This window comes from Xiphophorus maculatus, chromosome 22 (assembly GCF_002775205.1).
Source record: "Xiphophorus maculatus strain JP 163 A chromosome 22, X_maculatus-5.0-male, whole genome shotgun sequence".
NCBI classification, from domain to species: Eukaryota; Metazoa; Chordata; class Actinopteri; order Cyprinodontiformes; family Poeciliidae; genus Xiphophorus; species Xiphophorus maculatus.
This window is the reverse complement of record NC_036464.1, coordinates 12,058,365-12,072,550: the sequence shown is the minus strand read 5'-3', so window position 1 is coordinate 12,072,550 and position 14,186 is coordinate 12,058,365. Positions and strand designations below refer to the sequence as shown.

General features: G+C 35.5%; 1 protein-coding gene across 7 annotated transcripts in view; it reads right to left on the bottom strand.

Moving 5' to 3' along the window:
• Positions 1-4,470: 4,470 nt before the first annotated feature.
• The window catches only part of khdrbs2 (KH RNA binding domain containing, signal transduction associated 2), a 90,208-nt gene continuing 80,492 nt past the window's right edge, over positions 4,471-14,186 (bottom strand). For 2 of the 7 annotated variants that reach the window (XM_023327744.1, XM_023327746.1), the window contains exons 11-13: positions 12,900-12,975; positions 7,557-11,865; positions 4,471-5,846 (exon numbers count right to left, since the gene is read on the bottom strand). In XM_023327744.1, the coding sequence (XP_023183512.1) occupies positions 11,654-11,865; positions 12,900-12,975 (288 nt within the window). In that variant the 3' untranslated portion in view covers positions 4,471-5,846; positions 7,557-11,653. Of the gene's footprint in view, positions 5,847-7,556; positions 11,870-12,899; positions 12,976-14,186 lie in introns of those variants that run through there. The other 5 variants (XM_023327749.1, XM_023327751.1, XM_023327748.1 and 2 more) reach the window with 4 other exon arrangements.

Below are 14,186 nucleotides of genomic sequence, written 5' to 3'. Positions count from 1 at the left end.
GACATCGTCAGTATATTGCATATAAAACAGGGAGTTAAAATGCATTGACTCTCACATCATCACCTCAGTGCAAACATTAAAATGAACACAGAGTAGCAGATCTTCTATTTTAACAGCCTTTTTGTAGCTTCTGGCTCTGTATCTTTGTCAAAACATCCCTGCTGACAAAATGTATTTCTTTAATCAAGACATCAGAGTTTTGTTAAATGTGTCAATGCTTTGTGCTTTCAGAGGTACATGATTTATCGTTGTGAGAACGAACAAACCTTTGGGCCGTTCGGGTTGACAGACATTATTTCCTCCACTGAATCCCACCTGCTGTTGAACATTTATTAAAAAATAAATCATTTTGAAAACAATCTGGAGATGGAGAGCAGATGGGGTGGAGAGGAAAACCATCTCTTCTCTCTTCTGTAGTTGCACTGGTTAATCTTTTTCTTGTGGCTCATAGCTTTGGTTTCCTGTAGGGAGGTTCAGTTTTTTTTTTTTTTTTTTTTTACTGCTCTTGTGCATTTTTCATCTTTGCTGGTTTCCCAACAACAGCCACGGTGAAGTACTACTGTTCGCCAAACCCTATAATTGTCTCAATCTTGGTGTCTTTGCTTTCAGGACCTCTTACATGTGCAGATTTTATTTTTTTCTGAGTAAGAGAAAAGGCTTTTCAGTTTCACCATGACTATTCTAAAATGTGTTAACTAGCAAAATGGTTTTTGACTTCATTTCATTTCATTTGCTCCAGCAAAAAATAATGCTAGTTTACATCAGATCTGTGCTAAAGCAGGTACATAGGAAATATGTGTCTGCTTTAGCAGACAGATCAATTATTACACAACATACTGTGCTATAGCTGAAAGTTATATGTAGAATTAACAAAAATGTCATACTAAGGATGAGGCTTATGAAAGTTAATGTAAATGGAAAAAATATGGAACAACCTGAAAACTCAACTCCTGTAATGTCTATGAAATATGAGTGTATTATATGATGTGTGTGTATGCTGGGATAAAGGGTATCAAATTTACAGTGCTCTGCTACGTAAAGACAGAGCAAACTACTTTGCTTCTGTCTTACTTTCTTGTTTTTCTGTTCAACTGATTAATTTCATACTAATAACCACAAGATTATCTTGGGATGAAGATTCACTGCTCTGTTTCAAGTCTGTGGGTCCATGAGGGTGAATGACTGAATGTAGTGTGAACAATTTGGAGTAGAGTGCTCTGGATCTGATAAATCCCTACACAAGTACAGGCCATTTACCATTTTTAAATATCTGAGTAAATACCGCGCCCCGTTTTCAAATGAGAATTTCATATAATAAGCAAAAAAAGCTATCGAAACCAATTAGGGCCTTTGTGAAAATGTAATTATCTCCTAAATCTAATAACTAGCTTGTGATAAGTGGCAGTAAGTGCTCAACATCACACAGAAATTTACACTCACTCTCCTTTGCAGAAATGTTTTAATTCAGCCATCTTGGTGGGTTTCAAAGTATGAATGATGTCTTTAAGATCAAACTGTAGCAGCTCAAAGTCTATTTAAGCCTAGACTTTGGCAAAACCTCTCTAAAATTGTTTATTTATTTTATTTTTTGAGTCATTCAAAGGTTGCGGATGTGTCAGTGCTTTGGATCATTGTCCTGCATTACATCGGCAGAATTTGATTGGTCTTAAATTCAAGGTTAATGATTCAATCAATTATGGCATTATTGTCCAGATCTGAAGGAGACAAAGCAGCCCCAAACCATCACACTATTGCCATCACAATTGACTGTCTGTATAATGGTCAATTTATGAAAACTGACCAAAAGCTGTGTTAGTGTATATGTAGTTTTTGTTTTAGGTAATAAAACCTTCTAGAATATTCCACTTTTCACTCATCAGTCCACAGATTTTTCTCCAAAAGTTGTGGGGATCATGAAGATGATTTTTGGCTGAAGTAACATGGGCCTTTCTGTTCTTTTTTTTTTTTTTGAACAGTTTTAAAAAAAGTTTAGAAACTTTTTCCATTTTGCCCATTTTCTTTGTTATTGTTAAATCTTGAACACTGACGGCATCTGCAGTGATTCAGAGGCCGTTCTGGGTTGTTTTGTGAGCTCCTGGTTAAATCATCTTTGTGCTCTTGAATTAGTTTAGGTTGACTGGCCTCTCTTGGCAATTTTGACCACTCATCATGTTTTCTCCAGTTGTGGATTGTCATTATTTTGGTTCTTTGATGTTCATAAGTCTTTGAAATAGCCTTTTGACCTTGTTCAGAATGAGAGATTTCTACAATTTCTTCATTTATTTTGATTATCTGCTGCTTTTGGGATATATCATCTGTCAGAAATGTTATGTTTAAATTGCTATTTGTTATATCTTTAGGTCAGTTAATAATCATGTCTTAGTTTGGTTTGTGAAATTGATCTCAGCTTTCTAAAAAAAATGTAGTAAGATCACAATTAATTCATGTTTTAACATCACCATTTGAAAGCTTCCACCATTTGTCTGATTAAACATCAAACAGAATTTAATATTGGATAAAGTATTACTCTTTCATAGAACTGTACAGTATGCTTGATCAGCCGTAAGCACTGGTGTCCATGGACATCTTTTTGTAATATCTATTTAAAACACCCCCCCCAGAAAAAAATATATTTTTTTAATCTAACAGTTTTGTCTGAATTTTGCCTAATCAAAGGCAATGAAAGTAAGGTTGGATCAGCCTATCTGATTGACTCCTTCCACATCTGACCCACTTTTAGACATCAACAGTCGTCTTTATTGGGATTTCTTTTCGCCTTAAACTTTTCAATTACAATTCTACGTTCCTTAGACAAAAGGTAACATTGATTTGTTTTTAAGCAGCTTGGCAGAAGACCTAGTGAAAAGTTAAAATGTGACTGGCCTGTGGAGACAACATGTTCCTTGAAGAGGATTTTTTTTTTTATTGTATTTTTTCACATCCTTGCATCAAAGTTACATTGATTATGTTTTCAGGTACAGGCAGCTCTGAGGTGCGCTGGTTGGCACTGAATCAATTATAATGTTGCATCACATGCACAACATTCTCTTTCTCAAATCACAGCCATGCGTACTTTTCTGTTTGAACATTGGAAAGTTTGTCTTTGCCTGCATGTTTTAAAAATCTTTAATGTTAGGTTAGATGATGCTTGATGGTAGGCGTGATGGATTAATAATCTCCAGGATTTACACTTTTATATGTTGTTACAGAGAGCCTCTGTTGTGAAGATGTAACCACTAACCTAATTTCCATTCCCTTAATTTGTAAGCATGCTCTTCACTGAAATGCAAAAAGATACATAATGACCTTGACTGACAATTTTCTGATTCAACAGTCCACTGTGTCTGTGGCGAATTGACCGCTTTGTCCTTTAAAATTCAATAACTCAGTAACTGGCTTGTGGAGACAATATGTTCCTTGAACATGTTGTCTCCACAGGCAACATGTTGCCTGTCTTGCTTAGATAAACAAGACAGTATTTCTGTATTGTTTATCTAAGCAGAACAATCCTCCCATAATTTTAGGTATATCTGTGACTCTTGAACAAATTCTGATACCAAAAAGAGTGCTTCACTGATCTCTCTCGACATGTTGCACTGACTTGAAATCCTGGCAGTGCCTTCATCTTCTGAGCTAATTTGACTTTAGGGTGTCCTACTGAAACCCCCCGTCTGAGATAATGAGTCTGATACATTTACTTTGTGTTTACAGGGAGACCTGGTTCTCTGTATAACAAGCAATCGTAAATGAGACGGAAAACAGCACTGATCATGAGAGGCCCATATAATAGGTAGCTTCCGAGGGTTAAACAGAAGAAAATATAGCAGATGAAAGGAAACCAAAACAGCACTTTTTTTTCTTTAAACTTCTAGACCAGCGCCTTTGTGCTATTTCACTTACTGTTTAAAAATTGATAGAGCCTTCTCACTTTTCTTTCTGTAGATCTTCATAAATTCAGAAGTCTTTTTTCCCCCCAAAAAAGGACAAGTGCTGTAGATCAGTCAGACCTTTTTCCACATGCAGTGTTTATTACATACTGGATTTTATAAATGTATCATGAATGTTTTATTTTAAATTGGTTTGAAAAAGAAAAAAAAACCATCTTACATAACCATTTTGTTAATGCAGGGTAATGTTGTGTGAATAAATGCACACAACCAGACACACTGTTTTGTCCGATCCTTTCAGATACATAAGATTTGGATCGAAAACCATAATTAGCTAATATTTTTTGGCACATACAAGCATCCTTTGTGCTTATCCCTTAGTGGTTTACAGCAGCACAGATGCCAAAGAGCACATAATCTTTATTCATAAATGACTTGATTTGTAATCTAAATACAAAACTCTTCTAAGAAGATTATCTGCACAATGCATGAGGAAACCTTCCATTTAGGGAGATTCAGAATTCATGGCTCAGAGAGATGTTGACACAATTAATCCTAGAACACAACACATTTTGCACATCTATTACCTAAAAAAAGATTTATAGGAAAACGATGGATTAGTCTCAGAAAATACAAGAAACTCATTCACAATGTTAACCTTGCACAATTTATTATGCAACAAGCTTCAGTAGACAACCGTGTTTGCATGACTGGAATTGAAATTTAATAGGTTGTGGTTCTAAATTACAAAAAAGTACAAAAATATTCAGGGCATTCACAGTGTAGAAGAAAATCAGTACAGAAGAATGAAAATAAAAATGTAAAAGCCTACGTAGAAGACCATGTCAACATACATGTACCTCATTACCCTAAATTATAAAATCAATATATGTAGTCCAATATCTTTATCATGTACATGTGGAGACAATAAACAGGCAATTTAACAAACAACTCCTATGTGGAGTGTACGTATTTCTCATACATTAAAAAACAATGTAAGATTGAGAACTTTCAAACCTTAGAGGGAAAACTTCATCATAGTTTGAGACCAGAAAACTATAAAACCTATAAATCATAAGAGACCTTTCCAGTATTTCTCAAAGCAGATAAGTAATTTTAAGAGCACTTTTTGTTGACAGAAAAATATTTGCAGCCACACTCTACTTAAAAACAAGCAATCAGTATAAAAAGGTGCTTTTTAACAGGAATATCAAATAAGTGAGTGCACCAGTAGTTGCAGTAGATATTTTTGTTGTTTTGTTTTTTTGACTGGCATGATCGAAAACATCTTGCCATAAACTCTGCTTACCTGTCAATTTTTAAAATGAAATTGACATATTTTGTTGTATTTAATTTTCATTCATTTTAATATTCAACCTCAACAGAGAATCCAATTAATGCTATCACACATGAAGCAGATGAATACATGTAACATTTTCTCCAAAATAACTAAACCTCTGACTATGGCCCCAGTAAGTACAAAGAATGAAATGAAACAATGCACCTAAAATATGAACATTCACCCTCTGCGGCCTGAACACATAATCTAATAACTTTCTCGTGTTCCTCAAGAAGCTGAATTCCTCATCTGCTCATTCATTATCAAATGTTTCAAACTTGTTACAGAAGCTATTGTTATGATATTTTGAACTTTGCCTCTGCCTCAAACAAATTACTTCTAATGGGAATTTTTTATGCTTTTCTGGAGGCAAACTCCACGCTGTGCTGCTAGAGACTGGAATTATAAGCATCACTTCAGCTAAAGTTTTTAAATCAGGAAACATTTCTACAATTGAAACAAGACTCTCTGAGTCCATTTCAATAAAACTCCCACTTTAATAGGAGGAAATCCTGCAGCATGCGCTCCTTTTGCACCAGTAATTCAGCTGCAGCAGTCTTGGTGTAGTGGTCACAGATACTCTCCAAAACCTCCATAATTCTTCAACATGCTGTCAGCTCCTGGATAGTGAGATGCATTTAGGTCAGTGTCCAGAGATTATGCTTAGATGCGCTCATGTGAATCTTTTTTGATTGAATTAGTTACATGTACTCTGTGTGTAAAGTTGAACATATCTGTCTGCACCAAGTGCTCTGGGTTGTGAATTGTATTCTGTCAAAATAACAGATGGCCTAGAGATTTTTCCATCAATGTTTATTAAAAAAAAAAACAAAAAAAAAAAACGGTCAAAGATGGAAAATATTCGGCTAACGTGACCCCAGGTGTCAAAGTCTTGGTGTCAAAGACAAAAGGATCTAGTCAGTGCTTTTGCTACAAAAATCCTCAATGCAGGAAATGTAAGTAAGATCAGTGGAAGCAAACAGGTGAAGAGGACGGATTAGTCCACACTGTAGGAGACACGTTATTCCTCAAGATTATGAAATAATCTTCCATTCTTTTAGTTTAAAAGAATGGAGTGAACCAAGTTTTAGGGAAGTGGACAAGACACAGTTCCTGCCACTGCAAGGACAAAAAGCACAGCCAGAGCAGAGAGGCCACTGCTTTCTTTTGGTTTGTTTTTTACTGATGTAAAATTTCAGTACAAAATGTCTGCTGAAGCTAGCACATTGGCCTAAATTATAAAACTACTCCCTCCATGAGTTTCCTTTGCTTAATGAGCTCCAACCTTCACTGCAACCAAATTGTTTTCCATGTCTTAGCTGATTGAAAAGAAAAGAGTGTTTGATGCCAATTGAAGTCTTGTTTATCAATACTTCAACTTTCTTTACAATCACAACATGTGTACCATTAGCTTGAAGTGGCATTCTCACTTCAAGCTAATGGTACACAATGTCACGGAAAACTGATGCTTTTGTTAGTAATATAAAGTGGACTATTGTGGTGACAGCTGCTGGGACAAGGTTTCTGGGGCACGTGCCCATCCAACAACAATGTGGGTCAGGGTGAACCTTTAGCCCTTCCATGTGTAGCTTTTGTCACAAATGTTAATTCTCCACTGTGGCAAATTATAGGGAGATTGGGTTCACAACGGAGCGCTTTTAAATACCTGCATAGGGTTCCATTTTATTAGGTCTCCAATCTGATGCTCTAAGACAACATTTCTCCTGACTTTGCTGGAGACTTGTCACTGTCACAAATTTCTGTCTTGGGTGGTTATTATGTTATAAATTTTCTTAATTTGGCATTTGACACAAAATACCATCACTCCTCTGCAACTTTCTGCTTCCTTCATGTTTTTTTTTCCTATCGTGTCATTTTACATATTCCTCAACTCTGAATGACAACAAAAAGGAAAGCTTGCAAAAATGATTATATATGCCCTTTAAAAAATGTGTTCCCAAGTAATTATTTATTATGTCCTTTGAAACCAAAACTTGAAGGGTAAAAATATGAATCTGAGTAACTTGTGCTGAGCAACATATCATCTATTAAGGCCATCATATCTAACACCCATTTCTAAAAGAAGTTTAAGTAAATCAAAATAATCCTATTTGAGACATCTCACAAGTTTACTAATTCTAATGTATACTTGCTTTTTAATTTTTTCTTAATAGTTTTCATCATCCACATGTCCAAGGAACTGGCTTTATGTGTTGATGTACTGTAACAAAATCTTGGAGTTCCTCACAAGTTCTATTATATTAACAAAAAATATCATCCATAAATTTTACAATATATTATAAAATTAGGCAAATATGAATAGACCTTACCTTTGCTTTGTTTAACAAGCAGGATGGAGAGTTCTGATTTGAACTTCTATCTTTTTTTATTTGATTCCTCCTACACCAACAAAATAAATACATGTCATTCAACATTCAAATAATATCTTATCTTTTCCTTTAGTCAGTTGTTGGTATTGTTAGGAACACTTTTAAAACATATATTTTCAATCTTGTTACAAATAGCATATTTCTTACAGGATATTTAACAAGCACTGCATATGTGAAGACATTTTGCTCTGCAACACTTCATTAGTCAAAAGCATAATTTGTGCAATTCTGTTGCTTAGTTTTTCCATTTGCACAGAGCATCTCAGTATGTCAGGACTCATCACATCTGTAAAACAGCTCTAATGAGGCTTCTGGACAAAAATGAAAAAGCAGACAATTGCAAAAGCAAAGCTTAAATGCAACCCAGTATTCTGTCTACATTTGCTCTCATATCTTCCTGAAAATTGCGAGTCAAGCAGTAAATCCTTATTGTCTGTCACCTGACTTAGATGTCCGTTTTTTTTTGTTTTTTTTTAAAGAAAAATAAGAGACAAACATCACCCACACGCACAAAAGACTTATGACTCTGCACAGACATCATTTCATCAAAAGTGCCGTGGTGCTGAAGAGGCCCTTTTTGACTTCTGGTGATCATAAGCCCTCATTCTCTATTCTGGCTCATCAAGCAGCTGTCCAAACAGAGCTGAGTTTGCTCAGGTACTTGTCCTTGATGGAGAAAGCTGCAGTGTGTTAGTTAACGCTACACACTGTGTTGAGGCAATGTACGTTGCCTAAATCCTGACCCACTTTTAGTGTCTTTGTGCTTTTAGGATTTAGATCAAGTAATATCAAGGGAGATAAATGCCATACTGCCTAACAGGCTGTGTGGAGTGTGTCATGAGGCAAATGAATTAAGCACATATCAGAGTGAGGGAGAGGGGTGGATACCTTGTGTAGATGTATGAAATCCCCCTCCATCCAAAACAATAAGAAATAGATGATCTTCTGCAACAAATATGATGCAGAAGATCATATTGCAAGTTAGGCACATCAAACATGTTTTGATATGCCTGCTTCACAAGGCGACTGAAAAGCTGTTTTGTGAATTAAATTTGAACACAGGAACTCAAAAAGAAGCCGGTTATGAACATTTATTTGAACAGTAGTGACCTTGTATTGCTTCCATCTATCTCTGACGTTAATTACCATGTGCCATATTTAGAGGTACAGAGAGCATAATTCATTATGAAGACCCAGGGAAATGACTAGAAGTGAAGCTGTACGGAGCAGCAGGAGGATTTACCAGCAGGGTTGTAAACTGGCTGTGACATTTGGCCAGGACGTTGGCAGTGGGCTCGACTTACTTAATGAACTAACATGTTCCTGTTGGCAGCCCTAAGTGTACCATTTATTACAACAACTGGGGTAAAGATACAGGGTGCAGTCGGTCAAGTCTGAAATCACAGCAGACGCTAAATGAAAACATCTCACCATTTTAATAATCAGGATTTTCAAAATAAAAAAAAAAACAGAGGACAATAATAATTTGTAAAATAAGCATTCAATGCATCAATATCTTTCTCAGTGAATATATTTCTAAAGAGAATATTCACATAAAATTCTCCTCATCACAAACATTATATTCCAGTTAAGTCATTACACCAATGAACTAACTGTTCATCATCTTTGGAAAACGAACTGGAGTTAGCCTAAAAATACTTTTCTTGTTAGTACTTACCCTGTGTCGTTCAATTTTATTTCACATAACTTAGTCTACAGACCTGTGTGAATTATTTTCCCGAATCAGGTGTGAATTTCTTGCCAATAGCCCCATAATAAATAGATTTACTGAGAAAATGTTGACATGTTCCATGGTAATTTCCCCTATTTTATCTTAGAACAACCAAAGTGAAGTTTTATGAAAACAATAAAATTCTGTCCTCAAAGCTACAAATACAAACTCTGTAGATTTTAGGGGAAATAAAAAATATATAGCCAAAGGATATTTTATAGTCCATGCCCATAACAATCAGACTTGAAAGTTTTATAGTCCACCAGGTGTTCAGCCCATCCTACAAAGTATGCCTGAAGACAAACAGAGAGGAGATAAACAAGTGATGCACAAAAGGCACATGCCAGAAGAATATTCACTGCATATATTTACACAAATCCTTTGCCATTCATGTAATTGTTTCAAATTCTTGCTGAAATCAAAAGTCATTAGCCGTATGTGGGAATAATGCATAGGTTTTGAGATAATTTGGGAATAAAAACATGTGAAATCAGTTTGTGATGGACTGGAATTGCCAGACTGCATTTTCAGGCACCAACTAAATCCTGCAGGGATCTGAAAAACTGCCGCAACTTTCTCCATAACTGGCAGGAATGATGACAAGGCTGACACACTGATGATGGAGCCAGACAAACCAGTTAGCCTCAAAATGAGCTGCAGTACAGTATATACCAGTAGCATCATTCCAGCCAACACCAGCAGGGAAGAAGCCAAAAAAAGTCAAAAGGTTTTCACATTCTCTGAAACTGAATGGTAGTACTTGGGGAAAATGTCAATCAGACCAGATGAAATGCTTCAGAATCCACATTACAATCTGTCAAAAGTAGTTTGCCTAGCATAATATTTACTAAAGCTAATAAATCACATGAAAACTTGATTCTTTGTATTGATCACAGTTGTTTACTACCACATTCACTTGGTACTGTCAGTATAAACGAACCTCTGTGACAACAATGACCTGCATTTTCACATTGTTCCACAAAGGGATGTAAAAATATATACATGAAGAGTAAATCTATATAGCCCTGGATATTTTCGCTTAAACAGTTCAAAATGGACTATTTAGATTAAATTTCTTCTTTTAATTACATCATTTGTTCTTTTAATAACCTGACATAATTTTCCAATCCAACTACAAACAACACAACAATTTAGCGTATTTTCCCAAGGCCAACCTATCTCTTAGTATTTTTACAATAATGGTTTACAATGTTTACTAAAAAAGCATGCAACAATCTCTTCAAATGGATTTTTATGAGTGTGATAAATAACACTTGTGTCCTTGGTTTGTAGCAGTCTGAGCCCTCGGGTCTGACATTTGGGCTGGGTGAGCATCAACTGCGACTCAGTAATTCCCCTCGATCCACTGGCTGTCTCTTTGCGAATCCCCTGGTTATAATCTGTCAACTAACGTACAACATCCAGGGTGACATTTTTGTATGGAGATGCAGCTTTTAGCCCGACACAATCAGCTTGTCCTTGAAATGGATACAGGGGGAATCTAAAGCTCCTCACTCTCACCTAAACCTTTGCAAACAAGCTTTTATCATGTTGTTATGAGCAATAAGGGTGCAATTATTAAAGGAAATAAAAACACTCAGCATAAGACTTGGCAGGCATCATTTATTTGTTTCCAGTTGCTTAGCAAAACTGGCGAGTGCGTAATGCTGCACATTGAGAACGCCTCGCTCTCTAGCAGCCAGTCTGAACCCAGGAGCAGATGGTGTCATTACATGACCACAGAATGTGTTGGTATTAGCTCAAGCTGTGGGAGGTTTATTATCAATCATACATATTTATTTTCATTTTATTTTCAGAGGACATGTCATTACAAACAACTCCACAGAAGAATCTGCATAGAAATAAGAACACATTTTTGTTGTTGTTGCATTATGTTCTTTGAAGGGAAAATTTATAGAAAGAAACAAATAAATCTGAAACAATGGTCATATCAGGACTATTCAGTGGCTACAGTCTGAAGAGCTTTTTGCATGAGTGGTGCCTCGCTTTTAAGTGGCTTCCTACACATCCAAACACAAACCCACTTAGTCTTAGTCTTAATTTCACCAACATGCCCTTTCTGATTGGAACGCTTTGAAGTGGCCCAGCCAATTCTGACTTAAATGTAACATAATCTGTGGTGGGAGCTTAAGATCAGGGTAACAGCAAGGATGCATTTCAACATTAAAGTTATAAAAGGGATAATAATAAAGATTTTTTTGCCTATTTTTAAAATAATTGTTTTCATCTAGTTTAAATAAAATATTTAAAATCTATTTTTAAACTCTTCACATCATATTTTCTACTATGTAAAGAAAATGCCTTGGTTGAACAAAAGCAATTTCAATTCCAAATCTGCATGTGGCATGGCTTGGTCAAGATTTAATCTGCTCAAAATACATAGAATGCATAGCTCCTTCGATATAATAATGGAAGCAATTTTAGATTTCGCTTCCTTACCTGTGGATCTTCCATCATGTCTCACATTGGATTTTCCCCTGAAGTCTGCTTCTGTCTCTGTCTGATTAAATTCACAAATTAACAAAAGCAGAGCCCATAGTTTATTCTTTACAGAAACAAAATTGTAACAGTGGTTTGTTATTAAATGTCAGTGTGCATATTTTTAAGGGTGGTGTGATATCTCAAAAATATCGCCAGAGGTGATAGAGTTGGCAAGGGAACAAGACAAACAGCTGCCAGTGTTTTATTGTGCCCGAGGCTGCTGGCCAGGCCTGCCCTATAATGGACAAGAATCACTGCCGAGTCCATGCATGGATTGATGGCAAAGTGATGAAATGCCAGCTCCATAGACCGTAAGCACCTTAGGATGTATTCTTTGTACAAAACAAAAATAAAACCTGTTTTTTTTTTTTTTTTTTTTTTTTTACTAAACAACTTTATTTGTATCTAAGAGGACTTTTATCTGCAGCATTCAGTTGAAAGTCATCCATGGACATCCATGGCAAATTGTGGATGGTTTTTTTGGCTGATTTGCTGTTGGAGGAAGGTTTGTTATGAAAATGAAGCAGACAGTGTTTCTGGCATCCACTGATGCATGGACCACTTCCAAACCGCAGGTGCAACTAAAGTTTTAGCTGTAACTTGAAGGAACAAGTCACAGAAGAATTATCAACAAAGAGTTGAAAACTGTAGTTTAGGCATTTAAATCCTTTATTTTGTCTTATTTTTTTTATAGCAATTAGGAAACACATTTGACAAACAATCCTCTGTAAATGACATCCTTTCTATTTGTGTTGCCTATGTATCAAGCTCTGTTATTTTCTTTACTGAGCAGCTTTTTCGTTTCTTTACTTGTTTTCTCCCTCAAACTTTATAGAATAAGGAGCATTGTTGTATTGTGGCACACAATTATTTCCAATAAGTGAGAACAACCTTGAGAAATAGTCTGTGTGGCAACATGACACATTCAAGTCCAAACGAAAGAGACATTCGATTAAATATTAATTAAGCTTACAAAATAATTGAAACAAGTCAACAAAAGACTGTAGGTCATTGTTTTGAAGGTGTCGTACGAAACAATGAATACCTACCCAAGAATTTTCTCTTCGGACGAAGATGAAATTGTGTGAAGGGAATCTTCCATCTTGAATGTGTCTTCTTTGTGCCCTACATGAAAACACACACAAAAAGACAATTGTACAAAAACTCTTTGGTCAAAACGAAATGCATAAGATCTGAGAGGAAGTGCAGGAAGGCGCTCTGGATGTATGAAGCATAGAGTAAAACAGCGATGCCCTTCTGTTACCATGGCAGCTGGTTGAAACAGGACTACAATACCCATGTCTGTTATTAAAGTTACATTGTTTATGTACATGAATCAAAACAGATGACATTAACAAGGTTTTAATAATTAACACAATATTTCAGGAGCAGGAATGATAAAGCATTTTGATTTAGTAGAATTAATACTGATATTCTACATAATATTTTATGAATATTTTAGAGCTAATCATAAAATAATTTTAATTTCACATATTTGATTTTATTGCCAATTTATATTCAGAGGAGCTTATGTTACATCTTGTTGACATTGATTGTGTTTCTGATCCTAGTTTGTGAAGAGTTTACTAAGAGTTTATTTTATGATCAATGTCAGACAAAAGAACTACCGTATGAGTGACTCACTAGCGCTAGATATTATTTTTCAGTTATATAACTACTTTTTTTTACAGTAAGCTATGATAATGAAAGAATTATTTCAATCATTGGCTGTCAAAGTGAGTATAAAATATCACAGTCAGGTATGTATTGACGCACAAAAGCAACCAAAAAGTCTTTTTTTAATTGATCTATACCTTTTTATAATTACTATTATTGTTTTTTTCTCTAACATTTTTCTCAACTTGTGTTTTCTACAAAGTTAAAGTGGAAACATATCTGGATCATACCTTAGTCTCGGAGCTGAACGTTCTGGGTGCAAATTTGTTTATTTTTATCTTTAATAATTTCATGCTGCATGTAAAAATCTTTCAGTTTTCCTTAGCAGTTCTAAATTTAGAACATTAATATTTTTGCTTAAATTTTGCACTGCTACTATTCTAAAGCGCAGTCAAGCTGTTAATGGATGTCACAGATAGAGCAGTCAAACCAAACTGCACCAGTACAAGGTAAATTTACCCACAAAATAAAACTGACGCTGCATCCTTTGCTCTGGTGGCTTTGAGCATAAATCCTGTTGTGTGTTATCAGCACATTTGTGCAACTTCGGCGTTAGGCCTTACATACATTTTCAAAAAGAAGTACTCATTTAAATCAAGGTTTGTACAGCAGCTGATGAATTATGAATAGGTCAGCGAGCATGTGGCCTTGGGGATTAC